General features: G+C 32.5%; 1 protein-coding gene across 3 annotated transcripts in view; it reads right to left on the bottom strand.

The window, feature by feature from the left end:
* LOC139520956 (contactin-5-like) overlaps nt 1-25,626 on the bottom strand; it is a 42,803-nt gene that overhangs the window by 7,864 nt on the left and 9,313 nt on the right. For all 3 annotated transcript variants that reach the window (XM_071314063.1, XM_071314064.1, XM_071314065.1), the window contains exons 2-9: nt 13,133-13,230; nt 12,308-12,509; nt 11,767-11,925; nt 9,661-9,789; nt 7,172-7,471; nt 3,221-3,514; nt 2,064-2,354; nt 716-880 (exon numbers count right to left, since the gene is read on the bottom strand). In XM_071314063.1, the coding sequence (XP_071170164.1) occupies nt 716-880; nt 2,064-2,354; nt 3,221-3,514; nt 7,172-7,471; nt 9,661-9,789; nt 11,767-11,925; nt 12,308-12,509; nt 13,133-13,230 (1,638 nt within the window). The remainder of the gene's footprint in view (nt 1-715; nt 881-2,063; nt 2,355-3,220; nt 3,515-7,171; nt 7,472-9,660; nt 9,790-11,766; nt 11,926-12,307; nt 12,510-13,132; nt 13,231-25,626) is intronic.

Genomic DNA, 25,626 nt, shown 5'->3' with positions numbered 1-25,626 from the left:
TATCATCAGACATTCCTTGGTAGTTCCTCTGACCAATCACCAGATATTCCTGGATATCCTCTGACCTATCATCAGACATCCCTTGGTAGATTCTCGACCAATCACCAGATATTCCTGGATATCCTTTGACCTATCACCAGACATCTCTTGATAGCCTCTCGACTTATAACCAGATATTCCTGGATATCCTCTGACCATCACTAGACATCCCTTGATAGCCTCTCGACTTATCACCAGATATTCCTTGATATCCTGTTGATTTATTATCAGATGCCCTTGGTATGTTCTTCTAATTATTCAGATATACATTATCAGCTAGATATTATTGAAGATAACGAACTTTTGTATATCCTTTTGTCTTTCACCATAAACCTCTTGCTTTATTACCAGAGTTTTTACTCTCGATATATTACCTGTGGCAGATACCCCACTAATTACTTGTTCACACATCGTTGTCAATATGATGGAATTTGATGCTACTGTCATACAAGTAAGAGGTTTAGCTAGCTTTAAAACCAGGTTGAATCCATCATGTTCTTCATTAGAAAATGCCTGTACCAAATCAGAAATATAATAGTTGTTGTCCATTCGTTTGATGTGTTTTTTTCTTTTTCTTTTGTCGTTTTTGATTAGGGAATTTCCGTTTTGAATTTTTCTCGGAGTTCAGTATTTTTGTGATTTTATGCATCATGACGTTTCATTTTATATTAAATACCTGTATACTGCTTTCGTCCGTCGCTTTTTCCGATATATTTATACCAAAATATCATTATTCTTGGAAAAGCTTCTACTTTACACATAAGTTTGATAGGCCCACTATTTTCTTTTCTGATTACGTCTGCAGGACTTGATAAAGACTTGTCTATGTTGACAAAATCATCTGTAATAAAGACAGTTCAATGCAATAGACTGTGATCACAATTTCAAGTGACATAAATTTGACATTAATGGCATCTTCTTACACTTTTTTTTTTTTATTTCTTTCTGTTTGTTTGGGTTTTTTGTTTTATTTTTGTTTAAAAGCAAAAGGTGTGCATACAGATTTTGATTCTTTTGGATTTTCATAAATGACAGAATGTTGACCTTTGAAATTTTTGGTTCAACTTATACATGGGAATACATGCCAAGGCTCCATGTTGAAGGCCGTACATTGACCTATAACGGGATTTTTTTCTTCAAATCAATTTCTTTTTAAATGACAGTTTGTCACCTAGGTCAGTTCAAGCTCCTGTGACAAATGGTCCTGTGGTTAACCTTTGTCATTACATACTTCTTTAACAACATTCATCAATTTTTATCTGAACTTTACATTACCATATAAAGATTGTATGTTTTACATACACAGTATTTACATCCTGTGCAATACTATATTGATGTTATTTGAAAGGAACAAAAAACAGCAACAATTAATAAACTTATTCACAGGCACTTGTCTTTGAAAAATTACCTATGGTGTGGTATATAATGTACTAGTAACACGATCTTTCGTATACAAGCGCCTGAGGTACTGCTTTATGGAATAAAAAAGAGCTATGGAGGGGCATCAAATGTGTCTTTAAATACAGACACAAACAATTCACGTTGAACTTCACTGTTTGCTGAATCCAGTGTTTGAAGAACTATTATCAACATGTACATGCATAACGACAGGAGCATCATCTTAATCATGCCAATCATTAGTACTGGAAAACACAGTTTGAAATAAGACACGAATTGTTCAGGTGTATGCTAATTCTCTCACCTGAAACCTGAATCGTACTAAAGGAATACGATTTAACCAAGAGATTCCATGTTCTATAGAATATATGTTTGTTCACTCACCTGGAATCTGAGTTAAACTTAAGGAATAAGATTTAACCAAGAGATTATATGTTCTACAGAATATATGTCTGTTCACTCACCTGGAATCTGAGTTATACTTAAGGAATAAGATTTAACCAAGATATTATATGTTCTACAGAATATATGTCTGTTCACTCACCTGGAATCTGAGTTAAACTTAAGGAACGAGATTTAACCAAGATATTCTATATTCTACAGAAAATATATGTTTGTTCACTCACCTGGAACCTGAGTTATACTTAAGGAATGAGATTTAACTAAGAGGTTCAATGTTCTACAAGTGTATGTTCCCTTGTCACCAAGTTTCATCTTGTTTATGAACAGTTTACTATAAATTCTTTTGTCATCTGTATTAATATCACGTGACGTAGTGATGCGTGCAGACTTGACCAATCGTTGTCCGTTTTTGAGCCACACAATACCATCTTTTCCTATAGTATCGGATGTTGCGTTGCAAACTAGCGTTATGTCCCTTCCAACTTTCCCTTCTGTTGGTCCACTTATATCAATAACTGTAATTTTTAAAAGAAATGTTGCCTAAACATTTGCAAACTGTGAAATAAAACTTGCAAAAAAAGCAAAGGCATGAAGAAAAGCGAAAACATACGACTGGTAACAATTGACCTATGTCTGTAATAGTCTTGGTAAACTTATCGATCCTTTAAATAAATTTATTTAAAAGGGTTACCTATTCAACTGTAATTAGATCTTTGAATTGTTTTTATTGGTATAAATATTAATTGTGTGTCAGTAAATAAAAATCAAACCAAATATAATTGTTATATTGCATTTTCATGGATCTACAATCTGACGATACCTGTATCTTGGCACTGCACACGGTCATGTTTTTTTCTCTAACTGTTTATAACTTTACACTAAATCCATTGTATGTTGGATGTGTATTGGTTGAATATTTAGTCTTACATACATGATTTTTTTCTTAGTTATTATTGGCTTTAAACTAGCCGTCAGTAACTGCGAGTACTCTCAGATCTGTACTTGGTGTTATTTTGTTGTTTGGATGTACAATAAAGTACCCTTCCACGTCCACTCTTTTGTAAGGTGTATTTCTGTTTGTACCCATCTGATGAATTTAGCCTTTTTTCAATAGATTTTTATAGTTTTGTTCTCATGTAGTAATGTTACACCACTGTCCCAGGTTAGAAGGAGGGCTGGTATCCAGCTTACATGTTTAACCCCGCCATATTCGGTATGAGTGTGCCTGTCCTTAGTCGTGTCGTTAGTTTGTTCTTCTGACTTTTCCCCGTCTTTCAGTTTGTCAATTGCTACTTTGAATTGAAATATATATTTTGATTTCGATAAATGGTGTAAATTGACACAATTATTAGACATTAAAATAGGATAAAATATACGATACCACTTTGTTCCAAACGTATCTCCATTTCGTCACTTCCGAATTCGTTGTCAGCCTGACACACGTAGACTGCAAAATCTGAAGTCTCAAGCGACACGATCGTTAATGAAGACACAGTAACGTCATCTTCTTGGTAAGTTTCAATAGCATATCGTCTGCTAGCTGAAGGTGAAAGTTTTTCTCCATTTTTAAACCAAACAACGCTCCTAGGAAAACCTCGAACTCTACATTCTAAATCTCCATTTTCACTTTTCATTTTACGAACTAATGAAGATGTAACTGCTATTTTTGGAGCTCCTAAAATTAGACAAGTATACATAATCATTATAAGGGTCATTTTCAAAAATTGTCGAATTTTGAAATTATTAAAAGTTACTTATTCAAAAAACTCTCTACATAAGCAAATCAAAACAAACAATACTTTACGAACAACATATTAAAAGTTGAAATCTCAATGAAGTCATACAAGAATATCTTGAAACATTTTTTGATTGGTGGTACAATATTTTGTCTATACTGTTACCATTTTCAAAAGTATTTTGGGGTATTAAGAAAAGGTTTAGATAAAATGTTAAGCTTGTTTTACGTAGCCAATTAGATGGTTTTCAAGAGAATAAACTTCCATATATATTCATTCTGTAAAATAATAGATTGTTTTCCAATTTTCCAGGTTGTACTGAAAAATGCCTCTAAAAATTGGTTTTCAAAAGTTGTAAAAATGACCACCAGTAATGCAAGTTTAAGATAGCAATTTATATTGTTCGGCATTTTTTTACCCTTTCAAATAAACCCAACATCAATTAAATCCATCATAAGAAATAAGTTTACTTTTCTCTTTATTTCATTGGTAACAGGAACGTACGTTTCTGATACATCACTATATAAAAGTCTATCCTGTTACCTTTTTGTCTATCCTGTAACCGATATCAGTATGGCAACTGCAAATGCTTAATTGGGAAGATTAAGACGTTATAACCTTAAGATGAGTTCAAGCAATGAAACATTTCATTCGTTTTGCACCTATATGTTAAGATAAAAAAAAATGAACGTTTTTGTCTACAATTGTCTATCCTGTTACTGTAACCATAGCAACCATAGTAACAGGATAGACATAACAGGATAGACAAATTTCTTCGTTTTTGATTGCTGTTGTGAAATAACTACTCCCTTTGGTGAAATTATTATGGTTTTTTATTATGAATTTGGTTTCCAACACGTTATTGCAGTTTTTACAAGCATACTGTTGGTGTAATTAATCAAAATTGTTGGTGGATCCATACGATGTTTCGTTGACCAAACTAGCTAAGGACATTTTTACCACATGGTAGATTGTATTTTGTCATAATGTCGTCTAATCTTTTAATTACCAAACGTGACTTATTCCCGATTGTGACTGTTTTGCCGAGTGTGAACTCGCATTACTATAAGACGTGGTACGGTACTTATACATCCCAAATTCATGTATTTAGTTTAAATGTTTATTGTTATATTTGTAATTCTCATCGGATTTTGTCAAATGTGTTGACGTCTTTTCTATTATATTTATGTGTTATGGTAAAGAAAATTAATCACCGCCTTCATTTATCAGATTTGATTTCGTTCAAAGTAATCAATACGATATTTTACGTTTGAAGTTAGATTCATAAAAAACCTGACATAGTTTTATAATATAGTTAATTGCTACCTCAGTTTTATATTAATAAGAATTAAAATGTGCTTTGTTATTAAATGCAATATCAGTATTTAGTTCAAATACATAATCTTAAATTAATCCTAATTCTATCTTATTCATTCTTATGTGACGTCATTTTTCATTTTTTGATGCTCTGTTTTACTAATTCAAATGACGTCATTTTTTCGTCATTTTTCAGTTTCAAATAGGACGTCACTTGGCGTAGAGGTTTAAACGTATTCGGATGTGTCTACTTTTGTGTTTCAAATGTCTGGTTATGTAAATGTATTTCAGTTGTTTCCTGTAATTAGTTAATACTTCAGCTTTATCATGTACATCTTTTGAATATTCATTTTATTAAATTTACTGTTTGCAAAAGTATAAATTACTCTAAATTATAGGGATTTTCTGGTAACTTAACAGAAAACCCTTGCCGTTTTTGGCACAACCTTTTTGATATTTTGGTCCTCGATGCTGTTCAACTTTGTACTCGTTTCGGCTTTCAAACTTTTGTATCTGTGCGTCACACATAGGTCTTGTGTGGACAAAATACACTTCTGGCGTATTAAAATTTTGAACTTGTTGCCTTTTGTTGGCTGTTGTTCGTGTGATTCTTTGTCAATTGTGTTCTCCAATTTATTTATATTGTAGTCCTGTGTTGTCATTTTGATGTTATATTTCACATGGCCATAAAAGTGCGAGGTTTGGCATGCCACAAAACCAGGTTCAACCCACCATTTTTTCCTTTAAAAATGCCCTGTACCAAGTCAGGAATATGGTCATTGTTATATTATAGTTCGTTTCTGTGTGTATTACATTATAACGTTGTGTCGTTTTTTTTCTCTTATTTTTGAGTGTAAATTCACATTGCGATAAGACGTGTCACGGTACTTGTCTATCCCAAATTCATGTATTTGGTTTTGATGTTATATATATATGTTATATTTGTTATTCTCGTGGGATTTTGTCTATATGTGTTACATTTTAGTGTTATGTCGTTGTTCTCCTCTTATATTTAATGCGTTTCCCTCGGTTTTAGTTTGTTATTCCGATTTTGTTTTTTGTCCATGGATTTATGAGTTTTGAACAGCGGTATACTACTGTTGCCTTTATTGGTAACAGGATAGACATAAAAAAAAGTACACTCTATTTTTTTCACTAAATGTCTTGAAATTTCTTTTCTCTACACTGTCGTTCAAGAAACGAGGCGTTTTAAAAGTAAAGATTACTTTGTACTTTTGAAATCAACACTGACTGATTCAATATTCAAAGGGAGAAAAATTTAACGGCTGATTTAAGTAGCGGTAACAGGATGGACATGAACCTCCCGTACGCTGATTGAATTTAGTTTGTAGATAATATGTTACATACAATGATAAAGAAGCTACGATTTTTCGTTAGAGTAATAAAAAACGTTCTTAAAAAGTATCTTTTGCAGATATCAAGGCGATCAGAAAATCGGAATAAAATCATTTGAATTGTGTTTTTCTGACACTGTACGCACACAAATACCCCCAAAATCGGCCTTAAATGCAGTTTAATCTATCAAAACAGATGTTAGGTGTGTTTATTATTAATGTTCTGAATCACAAATCAGACAAGCTTTCATTTAAACCATTTCAACTGAAATTTCCATTAGAAATAAAAAATTTAGCATGGGTGTACTGAAAATTCGACATTTTTTGAAAATGACCCATAACATCTGATATCTTATATTTTTTTTTCTATACGTAAGTAGAAGTTGTGAAGAAAAGGATAACTTATGTGAATGAGTAGAAGTTGTTAAGAAAATGGTAACGTTTGAGAAGTTGCAAAGATATTGCGAGTGTTTGAAACACTAGTTTGTATCATATAAAGCTTTAAAAAAAAATTCGACTGTTAACGTCAAAACCGATTTTTTTTTCTGTTTGCAGTGAAGTTTTTTACTAATAAACATTTTGATAATGCACATGGTTTAAGTAAGCTATAAAACCTTGTTTAATCAACCATTTTCTACATAAGAAAATGCCTGTACCAAGTCAGGAATATGACAGGTTTTTTTTATTCGTTACATGTGTTTTAGCTTTTGTTTCGCCATTTACTTAAGGATTTTCCGTTTTGAATTTTTCTCGGTGTTTGTCGGTATGTTTACTTTGTTAGTTTACTTTTTTCAAGAAAACATAAGAATTAGATGGACAACATATTAGCTATGAATGGATGTCTTTAAAAGCAGTCATCAACTATGATGCCATAAGTTTGGTCCCAACTCTTTTATGTGTATGTGCATACTACAATGGAATTACCTGTTTTTTCTAAGGTATAATCATGTGCCGATGACCCATATTTATTTTCTGCTTCACAAGTGTAGATACCAAAATCATTATCGTCAAGGTAGTTGATTCGGAGAGACAATATTATTGAATCTTTGTCTTCATATACATCCTGTCTAAATTTATTCGACGCTTCTGTTCTGGATATGATGTTTCCATTTCTCCTCCAAACAACCTGAGGAAGGGGATAACCCTCTGCGACACATTCAAATATAACTGTCTTACCAGGCTTCTTCGTCACTTGGTCATTCTGGGGGTATATCTGAGGTTTATCTACAAAATGGCGAAGAGAAATGTCAATGACACTTGGTCATTCTGTGGGTATATCTGAGGTTTATCTACAAAATGGTCAAAAGAAATGTCAATGACACTTGGTCATTCTGTGGGTATATCTGAGGTTTATCTACAAAATGGTGAAAAGAAATGTCAATGACACTTGGTCATTCTGTGGGTATATCTGAGGTTTATCTTCAAAATGGTCAAAAGAAATGTCAATGACACTTGGTCATTCTGTGGGTATATCTGAGGTTTATCTTCAAAATGGCCAAAAGAAATGTCAATGACACTTGGTCATTCTGTGGGTATGTATATCTGAGGTTGATCTACAAAATGGTCTAAAGAAATGTCAATGACACTTGGTCATTTTGTGGGTATATCTGAGGTTTATCTACAAAATGGCGAAGAGAAATGTCAATGACACTTGGTCATTCTGTGGGTATATCTGAGGTTTATCTACAAAATGGTGAAAAGAAATGTCAATGACACTTGGTCATTCTGTGGGTATATCTGAGGTTTATCTACAAAATGGTGAAAAGAAATGTCAATGACACTTGGTCATTCTGTGTGTATATCTGAGGTTTATCTTCAAAATGGTCAAAAGAAATGTCAATGACACTTGGTCATTCTGTGGGTATATCTGAGGTTTATCTTCAAAATGGTCAAAAGAAATGTCAATGACACTTGGTCATTCTGTGGGTATATCTGAGGTTGATCTACAAAATGGTCTAAAGAAATGTCAATGACAGTTGGTCATTCTGTGGGTATATCTGAGGTTTATCTACAAAATGGCGAAGAGAAATGTCAATGACACTTGGTCATTCTGTGGGTATATCTGAGGTTTATCTACAAAATGGTGAAAAAAAATGTCAATGACACTTGGTCATTCTGTGGGTATATCTGAGGTTTTTCTACAAAATGGTGAAAAGAAATGTCAATGACACTTGGTCATTCTGTGGGTATATCTGAGGTTTATCTACAAAATGGTCAAAAGAAATGTCAATGACACTTGGTCATTCTGTGGGTATATCTGAGGTTTATCTTCAAAATGGTCAAAAGAAATGTCAATGACACTTGGTCATTATGTTGGTGTATCTGAGGTTTATCTACAAAATGGTCAAAAGAAATTGCAATGGTAAACACTAAAAGAAAATGACAAATATGGCAAGTTCGTACCAGTAAATGCCTTTGCTTTTATGCCTTTTTTGTTTTCTTATGGCCATACTTTTATTTGTCCTTGTTATGCTGTTTCAGAAGAATTTGGTATTTTATACTTCTATTTGAGTTATAGTACACTTGTACCTTGTCAATAATTATGATATTCGTTTCTGGAAGACCAGAGAGAAGTTTCAGCAACCTTAACAAGCTAGACATTCTTTTTCTTGGATTTATATATAAGAAAATGTGGTATGAGTGCCTATGCGACAACTCTCCATACAAGTCACAATTTGTAATAGAAAAACCATGATAGGTCAAAGTACCGTCTTCAGCATGGAGCCTTCAAGTTGGCTCAAACCGAACAGTAAGTTATAGAGGTCCCAAAAATGATTAGTGTAAAACCATTCAAATGGAAAAACTAACGGTCTAATACATATGAAAAAAGAGAAACGAAAAACACGTATTAACCACATCAACAAACGACATCTACTGAACAACAGGTTCCTGACTTAGGACAGGTGCTTACTTACTTGCACATCATGAGTACATGATTCCAAAACAGGAATGTTTACCCTTCCGGAGTACTATAAACATCACCTTTCAATGTGACGTTTTTCTATAGCTAACTCTGTTATTATCATTAGATATTTTTTAAGTCAGCTTAGTTCGAAGATCAGCCATTTGTCGAGGTTAAGTATATTTTCGTGTGCCATATCCTAAATCTTATCCGTTGATATAAAAAAAAAACAGCTTACATTTTCTTTGTTCTAACTAATCTGAGTGAAATCGCAAAAAAATGATTCAAACTGCATGAAAAACGAATTAATCATACCAACAGGGCTTAACATCTATTAAGAGATTTACAAATTTCAGTATTGATATGTAAAAAAGTTAAAACAAGTAACTATATAGTAATTAGAATAGGTAAAATAAGTCACTCTAGATTTACTTTGATCAGGTACTTGATGCCGGTCAATTAAACGTGGTGAACTTTGATGAAACTATAAGTTACTCAATGTTGAACTTACAATGAACAGTTACAATAATTTCTCTGGACACATTTGGTGGTAAATTATTAGATGCCACACATTCATAAGATCCAGCCGCTTCTCGGGCAATATCATTTATTGATAAAACCGTACCAGTCGTTCCAAGATCTTGAAATAGAAATAATTACAAAATGAATGGTCAATATCATGCAATTTGACAAAACTTCAGATGTGAAAAAAATACATTTAATTGTACATCCTTTATCGATACTATTGAACAATCTTGTAGCAAGATCTACAAATATCAATTATTATTAAATACACAACGAACGTAAAACAAATCACACACTTCTTTTATGCAAGAGAACCGATTTCATTACAACTTGAAAATATGTTAAAAAGAAAGTCCAGTTTTTGTTTATATCTATAAAAATGTAGATTTCAAAACATTAACACTGAAAAACTAAAGAGTGAGTAAACTCGTTCTCATTGACATCCATGATATTTTGTGTGCAATTAAAATCTGATCTGACGTTCCAATTTCGAATGCTTACATGATATTCGGAGGTGTAATTGCGAGTATTAGAAAGGAAGGAATATTGACTACGACGAAAGGAGCATATTTTAATCTGTGACAGTAGTATATTGAAACCTGTTTTAAGAGACCACCTAAGGGAGAGACAAACAGTGATATCTTAAGACAGATGGTCCTTTAATACAGGTTTGATCGCTACTAAATGCACTACAGAGGGACCTAAAATCAATGGTTTTATAAGACAGTTTTTTTCATAATATATGTGGTCTCTTAAGCAGGTTTGACCCTACTTTTCTTAATGGACAACTAAATCATGATAGTGCTTCGTAAGCCTATTAAAAATGAAATCACAACATCAATTTCATTTCATTGAACTTTTTCGGATGTTTGTCTCATTGGTAATCATAACACATCTCTTTACTTTTATATTAATAAACCGCAAGAACGTTTAATTTAAAGCTTCTTTGTTAGAAACAATCCATTTTATGGATATCTTCATTTGGAGATTGTCTTCGTGAGAAATTGTACCAAAGTCAACAGAATTAAGATACCTATCACTTAAATTAAATGCCGTTACAAGAGATAATAAAGTTATTACAGTAAGCCTCTTGTATGTATAATATATATCAGAATAATTTTTTTCTTCATTGGAAGATAAAGTCTTATCGTGCCAAAGTTTCTATTATCACTGTCAATTTTTTCCGATGAGATTTACTCGATTAAATCATCATACCTGTCCGAACAATTACATTAATGCAAAAAATATATAAACTTTATGGTTTTTAGAAAAGTAAGTAATATCAAATGTTTCGTTTTATTTTCTGACCTTTAAAATTTCTTTATTCAATCATTACTAAACAAAAGATAATTTTAAATGCATTTGATATCTTAATCACATTGTATACTACATAGAATAGCCGTAAAGATAAGAATTTTACAATCAATTCAAGAATTTTACAATCAATCCAAGAACTTAACAATCAAAGCAAAGTGAGTATATTTTTAGAACGTTGAGTTTTATCATGTTTATGTGTTCTTTTTCTGGTTATGTTTTGAAAACATAAACAAATTAGATTCTAAATAAAGATAAGTAAGTTTGCACTTTCATATCTTCTTTTATAAATATCAGGTTTTTTTCAGAATCCTTTTTTTTAAATACTATAAAGAAAACAATTTGTTTGGATTAAGTTGCGTTTAAATAGTAAAATGTAGATACATCTCAATGGTTGTCTTTTATCCTTAACGCCTCATTTAATAGAATGGAAATAAAATTCGCTTGAAATTTAAAATTGTTAATGTAAGCCGGACGTTACCAAAGGGATATAACTCATAAGTCGATGACGCACTGACAACGCCATGTAAAAAAAAACACAAGAAAAACGTAAAATAAAAAGAAAATAAATAGTTTATGATTTTTACTTGAAGGATCTTAGTCTGATATCATTATCAGTTCAAATAAGGTCCCAGCTAATGTAATGACACCACTTGAATTGTGGTCACATATACTTAAAGTTAGCTGTAACTTTCGAAAAACACCAGGATATTTCGATGGCTAGTTTAATAGGATTTTGTCTCATCCTGCATACCATAGATAACGGATCTCTTCCTACCTTCTTTTGTCTGCTCGGGTGAATCTGTTTCTACGGTTCTGTACCAGCTGATTACAGGTTCCGGTTTGCCTGTAGCTGCACATTTTAATGATAACGTATCCCCTTCCATTACTATTTTAAGGTTTGGTGTAGATCTTTGTACGTCCAGCGTTGGGGGTGCTAAATTTGTTTTGCAAAATAAAAATACAGTTTATTCCAATGCACGAGTAAGAGATGACTGTTCAGTCTTTCTTTGGTGTAAATATCTAGCGAAAAGTTGACCAAAGATCTCAATTCGAATTCTGGAAACAATAGGAAACATGCGAAAACATGAAATCGAGGAAAAATTAATGTGTAAGTTAACCTGACTGAGCTAAGTCAAATATTAAACAGAGAAAACATGTTGGAAATCTTAAGGCTAATTATCAACTATCCATGGAAGTACTATGTCGTTGATGTAATAGTTTCATAGAGAACTAGCTTCAATAGATTTTTGTTCTCTATCACTGACCACCAATTGCAATAGTTTATTTTTTTTTTGCCATATTGACATAATACTTACATTGTATTTTTAAAGTGACATGTTTCTCTGATTGTCCACCTAACACCATACATATGTATATTCCAGCGTCAGATTCCCGGATGTTGTCTATCACTAAGTTATAGTCTGTTTTGTAGGGATGTTGTACAGAGATTCTGTCATCTTGTGAATAAAGATGGGTGTCTTTAGCTATAGCACCACCGCTCGGTGAAAACCATATAATCTGGAAATGAATATAACCATAAAGATACGAATATATGATTTGACTAAATCGGCTTATATACTGAAGTTTGTCAAGTGTTAAATATTGTTTCGGTGGTTGAAATGCTTAAATGTTTGTCGTGTTGACATTTTTTTTATTTTCTTTATATCAAATTAGTTATGTTCAAGAAAGCCGAAACATTGTATCGCTTCATTGTGAGAAAATGTAAAAAAAGTAAGTCTGGCTTTTACTTTAAAAAAAAAAAACAATGCCACACATACTTGAATCTCCTGTTATACTTACTCTAGAACATGTTACACTAGAATATTCTCATATATACTTAAACTAGAAAATCGAACGTTTAACTTATACCAGAACATGTTACACTAGAAAATTCTCATAAATACTCAAACTAGAAAATCGTGAGTTTAACTTACACCAGAATATCTGAGAGTTACTTAAACCAGAATATCTGAGAGTTACTTATAGTAGAACATGTTACACTACAACAAAATCATGTTTATAAGCAAACTAAAAGATCCTATGTTTTGCATACAGCAGAAAATCATAAGTTTTACTTACACTAGAAAATTACACTAAAAAATCGTCATACAATGTTTTTACTTGAACAAAGTTTAACTTACACTAGAAAATCCTAAGTTTTTGACGATACATGGTAATACAACTTGCTTTCCTTTTATAGAAGTAATGGTCAAAGAATCGTCGTTTAAAAATGGCGCACCTAAAAATAAACAAATGCAACATTAAAAATAATCCACTTGTTACAATGTACTCATACATCGTTTGCAATGCTTTAAAATTTTAGGATTTTGGCGTTCCTGATAAAGGTTAATTCAGAACAGTGCGCTTCCGACGCATGAAATATATTGAGAGATGTTTTCTTTAGTAAAATAATCAGCAAACATTTGTGCCCCGAAAGAAGGGTGCACAGTATTCTTTGTTGTATAGCCGTCTCATTGGCAATCATAAAGCATCTCTTATTTTTCAACGTAGTTAATTTTCTAATTTTATCTGATTTAAATGTAAGTGCAGCACATGACAAGTGAAGATATAAGTGACAACAATAAACATATTAGTTTCTAGTCATGCAGAGGAGTTGTGCCTAGAATTGATTCATCTGAAATTGACAGAAAAGATGTAGTGACAACAGAGAGCTTCATAATGAAGTTCAATTATAATAGTCCATTCTATGGGTTTGACTGCTTAAAACAAACGTTTGTGATGTTGTTCATAAGTATCTTTTGATGTGTTGCATAAGTGTTTCTCGTTTCTCGTTGTTTTTTTTTTTTTATATAGACCGTTGGTTTTCCAGTTTGGATGGTTTTACACTAGTAACTTTATGGGCCCTTTTATAGCTTACTGTTCGGTGTGAGCCAAGGCTTCGTTTGAAAACTGTACTTTGACCTATAATGGTTTACCTGTATAAATTGTGACTTTGATGGAGAGTTGTCTCATTGACACTCGTACTACATCATCTATTTTATTCTTGAAAACTGATAGTTCTAGTTAAATGTTGTGTTTTGTTGTCGATTATTACATTCTGATTTTTATACTGTTTTATCGCGAACACATTTGGCTAAAAAAACTATGGCTGTATCAGTACGTATAAGTCGACAACTTCTTATCAATTGTATCATCAACACATATAAATATATCCATACGTGTAACGAATGTCAATGCAATTTGCTAATCTATAGAATGTTTGTTTCACGTCGTTGGCTTGATCAAGATATCAAACAGTCATGACGTGAATACCGTCTTCAATTAAAATAAATATTTTTTAAAAAAGTTTGGCATTTAGAAAATGCTTTAACATGGGTGTGGCGCAATTTTAATGCAGTTCATAAGATTTTAACCAGGATACCTAAATATCAGTTGCAAACAAAAATTCATCTATACAATATAGTACTCCTAAAGAGATAAGATTCGTGGTATCCCCGAGGAGAAGGTTAGGGTTTTACATTCATTTGTAAGCAGGTGCACAAATTTTCTATGATAAATAAAAAAACGACCTGATTTCACTGATAGTAATAATACGTCTATAAGAAAAATATACATAGCTTTCAGTTTTACAAATATTGATATCATGAAAATGTTATAACTTTATTGTTTTCGTGGTCTTTATCTGATTCGAAGAAATGTTTTAATGTAACTCTGTTAGAAACAAATGACACATGTGCTGTTAAGTTATTATATAAGCTGTAATTGCTGGGGTTATTATGTACGAATACATTTCAATCTGTATATTTTTAAACCTTTTAGATAAAAATTCTCTCGGGGAAAGAAATATTTCAAAACTACAAGCAAGTCAAAACATATGGTAAATCTCGAAGAGTGCAGTGAAAGTGTAATCAATGAACATGAAGCCACGACCGGAAATTCAAAAGATTTGTTAATCAAAAAAATCATTTGTAAAAAAAACTACGTCATGTTATTATGTTATATTATGTCATACATTATATCTGTTCACTTTGCTCATTTATTGTTATGTGTTGGATAATATTTGTGGGTAAATAAGCGAGAAACTATCGTTCTACGCCGTTTCAGAATGAAAATATGATAATTCTTACAAATTTTAAACTTAACAAAAGACAAAAAATGGTAAGTGTTGAGTTTAATAGTCACTATCAGTATACAGATAAACTAAATACTTAAGGATCATAAACCAAGTTCAATCCACCATTTTCTGCATAAGCAAATGCCTGTACCATGTCAGGAATATGACGGTTAATACCCATTCGTTTGATGTGTTTGAGCTTTTGATTTTGCCATTGATTAGGGACTTTCCGTTTTGAGTTTTCCCCGGAGTTCAGTATTTTTGTGATTTAACTTTTTTCATAACTCCTAAAAAGTCAACATGACTTCAGTTTGTCCCTCCGTCAGATTACAACCTTATTATTTCTACAATGATAAGGAAACATCAAAACAAGAATGTTCACATATGTATCTTTACTATTTTTTTTCTTTTAATGATCCATACATACCCATCAAGATCCTTAAAAAAGAATTTAAAAATTAAAAAAGATTATTATAGCAGATGTCTTGTCGGAGTTAATATTCTGTGAATGATTGATTTATTGGTTTCTGTCAAGCTAATGACTGCGGTTTTCTTGATTTGAAATTGAATATGATAATACCATTTATCAAAACGTTCCCCTTTCAAAATCTAAGAATTTTTTTTAAAAAGCTGAACTATTTTGAATATCCAACTACAAAATCACAAAACTAACTTGCATTTTCCTGATAGAGATCATATGGGCATAAGACAAGATAAGTGTGATGCTGTCATGAAGGGTAATTTAAATAGGAAACACGCGAAGTACAGCCGGGACCCGTAAAACCTGGTTAAACTAGTAACTTTATTTTCTTTCCGTGTAAGTGTATTCTATCAATAGGTTAACTGAAATAATATCAACAATCGTTTATTGAATGTCTAGTTTTCAATGTGTTGAATTTAGCATTAGTATTGTTGAACCATCATTTTATCATTGAATTTTTATGTTTTTGTAAAACCTACATTTTGAGAATAAAATTGAGAAAGGAAATGGGGAATGTGTCAAAGCGACAACAACCCGATCATAGAGCAGACAACAGCCGTAGGCCACCAATGGGTCTTCAATGTAGCGAGAAACTCCCGCATCCGTAGGTGTCCTTCAGCTTTACCATGTTTACTATGCATCATACGTTATACCCCCTCTTGTAACGCTAGTTCTCGTCATTGGTTAGAAACTTGCTCTCATTCTTGTCTACACGATTAATTGCAAACGTCATAGACAACGAAATATTTGACACAACACCAAGTAAATCATTGAATTATAATGTAACTACTATAAATATGAAATCTGTCAGAATTATAGAGATATAATGTAACTATCAGATATGACGGCTTGTGACGGTTTCAGTGTTTTCTTAAGATACAATGATATCGAAATTATGAACGTTAAAGCCTCAAATAAATAAAAACCCATGCTATATAGCTACGTTGCGATACATTTTCTCATTGTAACATAAATTGGATTCTTTCCTTTGATGTCGTAACTACAATCCCCTTCCCTTTCATGAATATGACCTACCGAATTGGACTATTTACCGGATTTGTTATCACATAAGCAACACGACGGGTGCCACATGTGGAGCAGGATCTGCTTACCCTTCCGGAGCACCTGAGATCACCCCTAGTTTTTGGTGGGGTTCGTGTTGTTTATTCTTTAGTTTTCTATGTTGTGTCATGTGTACTATTGTTAGTCTGTTTGTCTTTTTCATTTTTAGCCATGATGTTGTCAGTTTATTTTCGATTTATGAGTTTGACTGTCCCTTTGGTATCTTTCGTCCCTCTTTTAATGAAATAATTTGCTTAAAAAGAGTGTTGAGGGAAAACCATGGTATATTATATGCAAATTAATGTTGTACCATACTTTGCTAATTAAATATGCAACTCAACTAGAATCCAAAGGAAAGAAGGCGGAGCTTAGCTATTGTACAACATATTCATGTTCATGTTATTCCATGGCTGAAGCTCCACCCTTGTTTTTAAAGGTATCCACCTCGGAAATATTTAGGAAACTGAAAAACGGAAAAGGTCAAGATTTACATTTGTTTTCATTTTATAACAAAAAGCAATAAATCATCTGTACCACATCTTAAGAAACCTTTTTCAAACTATATAGGGTTGTTACGAGTTTCCTTAATTTTGGAAAAAATACTAAAAGACTCAGTTCTTAGAAAAATAAAATGTAATACTACAATGTAGTTCCATTTCCTTTGCGAAAATTCAATTTAGTTTCGATTCAAAAAAAAAGGGGGGGGGGGTAACTATAGAAAAGGGAATAAATATCGGATACAAAAATTTGTGAAAGATCAAATAGGGGGACGTACACTATCTACACCCCCTGGATCCGCCACTGTTAAGTGTTTTATCATTAAAATTGTGTTTAAACTTTAAATGTATAAATATGCAGTTTTCAATAACATGAACAACCAGTAAAATATGATTAATTTGTATGATACCTTGAAAACCAAAAAAAAAAAAAAAATCGGGAAAATCCGACATTTTCTTTACTTTCTGCAAATTCTAGTGCTCTATTAAATTATCATACATGTACACTAGGCGCAAAGGTGACTTGCGCGAGCTTCCATTTCATTGGATAAAAGTGTATATAACTTGATCAATTTCCAATAATTTAGTTCAACAATCATTTTATTTATGTTACAAATTTTATATATCATGTGTCTTACTCATTAACATATTTAAACAAACGCATCCTTCGGATTCGTTTGTTTAGACATGTTAACTCGTAAGAACCTTGGTATATATAGTACTTGTTTTTTATTTGATATCAGTATAAACTATATTTTGTAAGGTTCTGTGTGTGGTGCAAACCAAGTGTATTGTTAGATGTTGCTAATTACGTATGAGAAGTTTAATAGCCAGTTAACACATAAACTATTATTCTTTCAACTTCACTTTGATTGCTGATTTACTTCATGGGCATCAGAAACAGTTAAAAGCAGAGGTTAACTCTTTCTTATCATTTAAAAGTTGTTTTGGGTTTTTTTTTCGAGGTTTTAAATAGCATTAGTGCATTACATGTATGACGAATAGAAGAAAAAAACAAAAAAATATATTTATATTCGTATTTTTATATATAAAAATATTGTTGAAGTAATGATTTCCCGGCTGAGCGGGATCTAAAATACATTTACGTATATATGCCTTAATTATGTGCAAGATTCGGTAATTTCATCATGTATTTAGTGAATGATTGAAACTGAAATGGTCGAATACAATGTGTCAAACAACTTGAAATTTTGAACAACTATATAATCATTTGTAAAATACCTGTACCAGTACAGGAACAAGAGAGCCAATCACAAATTGAAAAGTTTGTTACAGAAGTATTTCTAAGGAACATATCAGAACAAACAATAAATGTTCTTCAGTAGTATAAACGCAAATAATATACTTGTCTATCCCAAATTAATCTATTTGGTTTTGATGTTATATTTGTTATTCTCGTGGGATTTTGTCTGATGCTTGGTCCGTTTCTGTGTGTATTAGTTACATTGTGGTGTTGTGTCGTTGTTCTCCTCTTATATTTATGCGTTTCCCTCAGTTTTAGTTTGTTACCCCGATTTTGTTTTTTGTCCATGAATTTATGAGTTTGAACAGCGGTATACTACTGTTGCCTTTATTTATATACCTTGATAAAAAAAATAGAATTACACAAATACTGAATATAGTTATCAAAGGTTCCAGGATTATAATTTAATACGCGAAAACGCGCATTTTGTCTACATAAGACTCATCAGTGACGCTCAGATAAAAAAAAAGTTATAAAGCCAAACAAGTACAAAGTTGCAGAGCATTGAGAACCCAAAATTACAAAAAGTGTGCCAAATACGGCTAAGGTTATCTATTCCTGGGATAAGAAAATCCTTAATTTTCGAAAATTCAAAGTTTTGTAAACAGTAAATTTATAAAAATGGCCATATAGTTGATATTCATGCCAACACCGAAGTGCTGACTACTGGGCTGGTGATACCCTCGAGACGAAACGTAATAATTTATAATTTAATACGTTGTCTATGACGTTTGCAATTAATCGTGTAGACAAGAATGAGAGCATGTTTTTAACCAATGACGAGAACTAATTACAAGAGGGGGTATAAAGTATAATGCATGAACTCCAAGGAAAATTCAAAACGGAAAGGTGCTAACTATATGGCAAAATCAAAAGCTCAAACACTTCAAACGAATGTATAACAACTTTCATATTCCTTTGCCTTGAAAACATTCCGTTGCTTCTCTGTAAATGATGATGCCATGCCAAGATGCTATGCCCAAATCATTTTTATTACTTTTGATAAACAAATGTTTTTATAGATGAAAGTCATTTAATAGAATATCGTCCAGTAGGAGATTCACTCTGACATTCCCTTTGTTGTGCTGTTGATATTATTTTTTTTCAACTAATTCTCCTCGTACAAATGTCATTAAATGTTACAATCAAGATAACTAATTTATATAAACAATGAGAGAACATATAGTCCGACCCTTCCAACCTTCATACTTTAGAAACAGCAGTATTACACCAGACCTTTCTATTATTTTTCATCTGTTCTTGTGTGATTACTAAAGTATTAGTCTATTTCTTTTCTTGTTTACTTTCTATATTGCTATTTCGACAGTTTTAATTGTTTAAAAAACATTACTGGCATCAAGGATTACAAACTCGTAGCCAATCCCTCTCTCGAAAACAAAAATTACTATTTAAGGCCATCAAAGTCAAATCAGGTTTCAGATTTATCTTATAAATACAGAACGTTATAACCCCAAATACCCTGGAGTACACAAGCCGGGAAACTGTTGACAAATGTTTCCTCTCTTTTTAATACTACTGGCAGAACACAAGTAACAGACATGCTTTTTGATTACGCAAATAACAAATTTGAACATCTTATAAACATCAGCCTGTTGTATTTTAACCATGTTTTTGACTTCATGCCAGATAATTTCATTGTCAATTACTATATATTTCATCGTTATAATGCTCTGATCATTTGTAAGTGATCCCAAATATACTAGGTTTATTGCAACTTACAAATATATAAATTGAATACATCATTAGTAGAAATTAGCAAAATTTGCTAGAGGTTTTTCGTTGCAGCATAAATGTAATACATCTATGGTTGCAGGTATATATTATCGTTCAAGACTTCATTTTAGTTTAACGTATAATACCATCTTATCTTTGACCGATTCCAAAATTGAAAACTTAACATATCTATTATATATAATGTGATCAGATGAGATGAGAACTCAAAGGTATTACGGGCCATTTGATGAGTTTTATTGTAAAATATTTAGAGTGAAATTATAACATTCAGGACGTGAAGAAAAGTTGAAAAAATTGAGAGCACAAGGAGGGGGTAGACTTAAATTATGTCTGTAAATCTTAAGTGTTTGAAAGTAGATATTATTACTACGACTGATTAAATAATACACCATCTTATTTATGGCGACAGTTTTACTGCTTGTTTCTGATATAGTGATTTCAAGAGGATTCTATTAATACACATATAATGTAACACAAGAGTACACTGGAAAAAAAGCATTCCCAAAAAACACACACATTAGATGAATAGAAAAATAACAAAACCAATAATAACAAATGACTAGCGGGGGAGGGGAGGTGAAGATAATAAAGATCATAAGTAGAGGACGTACACAAACACAGCCAAACATCAGCATGTCCGAAAAAGCTCACTTTAAATATGCTGGGATGATGACTCTCGAGTTATATATAATCGCTTGTTTGTTGAAATGATACCTAATTAAAAGAAGAAATGTTGAATCTGAATCGATGGACAGATGTTAGAATGATAAGCACAGCGACAATTCATCGGAATAATTATAACCCGAAGACCAGACCTGTAGGTCAAATATTGTTAGAACTCGGAGACTAAACTTACAGGACAAAAATCATAAGAATACGGAGACCGAACCTATATAGGACAAATATCATTAGATCTAGGAGACCGAAGCTATGGGACAAATATCATTAGATCTAGGAGACCGAACCTATAGGCCACATATCATTAGATCTCGATCGGAGACCAAATCTATAGGATAAATATTATTAGATCTCGATCGGAGACCAAATCTATAAAACAAATATCATTGGACCTCGGAGACAAAACCTATAGGACATATATCATTAAAACTTGAAGGCCAAATCTATCTGGGGACAAATATCATTAGAAATCGGAGACTAAACAAATAGGACAAATATCATTAGAAATCGGAGACTAAACAAACAGGACAAATACCATTAAAAATCGGAGACTAAACAAATAGGACAAATATCATTAGAAATCGGAGTCCAAACCTATTGAACAAATATCAATAGAACTCGTAGACCACCCTATATGACATATATCATTAGAACTCGGAGACCAAATATGTAAGACAAATATCATTAGACCTCGGAGACAAAACCTATAGGACATATATCAATTAAACTTGGAGACCAAATCTATCTATGGGCAAATATCATTAGAAAAAGGAGACTAAACAAACAGGACAAATACCATTACAAACATATAGACAAATATCATTAGAATTCGGAGTCCAAACCTATTGGACAAACATCAATATAACTCGTAGACCACCCTATGTATATGATATATATAATATATCATTAGGGCTCGGAGGCCAAATATGTAAGACAAATATCAACTACATTGTGTCCTATAGCCATTTAGGTAGTGTATTTATACATATTTTATGATAGTATGATATTAAACCCCTAACGGGAGGGATTGTGCCTGATATTCATATGATGAAGACATAATCTTTCAATCAGTTTAATTGAGGTCTGGAGCTGGCATGTCAGTTAACTGCTAGCAGTCTGTTGTTATTTATGTATTATTGTCATTTTATTTATTTTCTTTTGTTACATCTTCTGATATCGGACTCGGACTTCTCTTGAACTGAATTTAAATGTGCATATTGTTATGCGTTTACTTTTCTACATTGGCTAGAGGTGTAGGGGGAGTTCATAAACATGTTTGCGCCTGTCCCAAGTCCGGAGCCTCTGGCCTTTGTTAGTCTTTAATTTTAGTTTCTTGTGTATAATTCGGAGTTTAGGATGACGTCCATTATCACTGTACTAGTTTACATATTTTTAAGGGGCCAGCTGAAGGACGCCTACGGGTGCGGGAATTTCTCGCTACATTGAAGACCCATTGGTGGCCTTCAACTGTTGTCTGCTCTATGGTCGGGTTATTCCTACACTAGTATTATATAAGTTCATGGTATATGTCTAAACTTGTTTTTGAATGCAAGTGTGACTTTTTTATTCTACTTATTGGAGTGTGGAGAACTAAAAAAAGGTTAAAACGTGACACAAACTAATTTCTTCGGTACACTATCACTTCTCTTTATATAATTCTTATGTAAAGGTTGTTATCTTGATGACGTACATTTTCTAATTCACACGAAGTTCTTAAGTTTCTTACCGACTATCAAATGGTCATGTGCGTACTTGTTTGACATGCTTCCTGAAACCGAGTATTGCAGAACTTCCTGTTTCGCATTAATTTTTTGTCCGGTTGAGTTGAAAAAAATAGAAGAATATTATCGGCCATTTAGATTCGGCCTGTAATGTCTACAGAATAATTTTAACGACCTCGACAAAAAAAATATTGAAATGTGTTCCATATGATTTAACCTTGAACGTGTCAGTGAAAACAACCAGCATCTGAACATAAATTCCAATAGCCGTGCACACTTTAAATTGAAACTGATAACACGTTGCATAATAACAGTGTATCTTATCAGACAGATATCTTCAGGGTGCATTATCTCACTAGGAACTACGTCCGATGTAAACATTCATCATTTATTAATATTTGCAAAATGCACAACACATGTTTAATGACAGATTGCTTTTTACAAAGATGAACACATGTAATCGAAGCAGCAGTTAAACGACAACAATAACCAAATGAAATAGTGTTCTTTAATTTGTTATGTTCGTCCTCATGATGGGGGCTTAGAAGTGAATCGATTGAGTCTTAATTAAATGCACGAGAGCTTCAATCTAACACACTACAATAGACCAACAATAAGTATCCGATACACCAATGAGGCATTAACCCAATTGTGTGCTATAATTTCTATGATTTATGCTAAATGTTAGATTTGAATAACTATGGAACGACTTTTAACAATGTTTCCTTATTTCACAGCTAACAAGGAAATGCTGGATATACAGTGTCATGTTTAATAATTACGTGACCTGTAAATCTGTAAACAATGATACAAAATGTACAAGAACAATCGAGTAGGTTTTTTTTTAATGTTGAAACAATACGCGAAGCTTAGTATCTTTGGTGTATAGTTGTCTCATTGGTAATCCTTATTTTTATTAAGGTACAGTGTTGGTAACTAGTGGGTGTCACTAGATATTTTATGGTTGTAGATTGAGATGTTTTAAGATAAACATAACACCGAATGTTCCTGTTGATCAGTTTTGAGGTGATAGCAGATAAATTTAGGTTTGTAGGATTGGATATGATAAGATGCATAATACCGAATCCGGTACAATAAATCATAAATGAAGGTGTCATATATAACTTAACTGTAAAGTTGATGCTCTTGCTGATAGCCTTAGTGGTTCACATCAGTATACACTGTACAGCTGTATCTGATACATCAAACAATTGATGGTTTTACTCGAATAATTTGTTAAAGTTTTCCATGTTTAATTCTTTGAATTTTGTCTCGACAGCGGCGAACTTGGAAGTTTGGCAAACATTTGCATTAGCATTTGAAATATAATCATAAGATGTAGCCCTACAACCCAAGTAATGTTTTAATATAACTTCCAGAATATTGTTTTTGATCAAAGTTATGTTTTTAATACCAATTACCTAAAGTTATAGTCAATCCATTCAGTCGTGCCCACCTAATATCTTCATAACATTATGATATTATATCCCGTCCACTCAGTCATGCTTGCCTAAGATTTACATAATATTATGATAATAGAGACCGTCCACTCAGTTTGTTTTTTTTCCAAATTGCGGTCTTGGTAATCACACAAGTTGTTGAATATTTTGGCGATATTTCAGGTTTTATATATACACCTCGCCAAAAGTTAAGCAACACCTGATAATTTTCCAGAATCGTTTTTTACTGAATTCATAACTAATCGAAATATCGATACAATGAACTGAATTTGTGTTTTTATAAGATCACATATAGAATGTTAATTGAAAAGTGAAAGTTTGGACTGTTTTCATGATTGAATTTTTGACTATTTCATTTAGGGTAAATGGTTGTAAAATGGGAAAATCAAATACAAGATAAAGTTTCAACTTATACTGAAGTTTTTGAAACATTTGCTCTGCACTATACACAAAATTCTTTTTAAAACTCGAGAGCGACAATTTGTGAATACATTTAAGTACGATTTGGATCTGTAGCGACTGTATCCTCCACGCTTCCGGAAAAGTTCATCCACCCGTCGTCTCATGCATGGACCTAACGTCGTACTGTTCGAAAAGAAATTCTTTGTCAGTCTTCAATCAAGGCTGCTCGTAATTCCTGTTAATTCTTACTAGCTGGAACCCTGTTGTTAAATTTTCGACCAATATCATCCTTGACATGATCAATAGGATGCATATCCGATGATATGGATGGCCAAGGAATAATGTCAATTGCCTCCTGACGTAATTAATCTGAAAAAATGCGTGCTCTGTGTGACCTAGCATTATCTTCAATGAATATTGGTATAGTTGTAAGATTGTGATTGTCAAAATGAGGCACAAAGATATCCGGTATGATGTTATCGTGATATTTTTGACTCGTCTTAGTCCCATCCAGAACATAAACATTCAGTTTGAAGTCGAATGAGAAGCATCTCCAAACTGCCAAACCCCACCACCAAACGCTGTTGTGCAGTTTCATGTATTCTACATTCCGAGGGCGCCATACTCGCAAGCGCTCATCAATATGATGTATGAGGAATCTGCTCCCGTCAGATCAATGGACCAGACACCACTGTCTCAAAGTCCAATTTCGGTGATCACTTGACCACTGGTGTCGAGTCTGACGATGCCAACGAGTCAACAATGGTCTATTGCCTGGTCTAAAAGCACGTAAATTTGCACAATTAAGTCTGCGGTTAACAATTACATTTCTTTGCACTAAACTTGCAAGGAAAACACTTGTATGTAGCTATAGAAAATCTGTTTTTTAAGGTACCTAGGAATAGAATTTATACCTGAATTCTTACCTGTCGATTAACATTAGAACAACGAAATATATGAAAACAAAGCAGTATCAAATTTAATTTTAAAACTATTAATAGAAGCAAAAACATTTAGGTGTTGCTTAACTTTTGGCGAGGTGTATATAAACGTCAACAAACGTAAAATATGTAATTAAGGGATGTTACATCAAGATTAATAAGAACATTAGGAGTGAATTAACATCAATCAAGATATTACAACTAAATCAAATATCTTATTAGTCAACATAGATTGTTTTAAAAGGGTTTTACAAGAACCTCAAGGACCTCTTATACTTGCCAAGTTTGTTGTTAACAGA

The sequence above is a fragment of the Mytilus edulis genome, chromosome 4 (genome assembly GCF_963676685.1).
Source record: "Mytilus edulis chromosome 4, xbMytEdul2.2, whole genome shotgun sequence".
NCBI lineage: Eukaryota > Metazoa > Mollusca > Bivalvia > Mytilida > Mytilidae > Mytilus > Mytilus edulis.
This window is presented reverse-complemented; position numbering and strand designations above follow the sequence as displayed.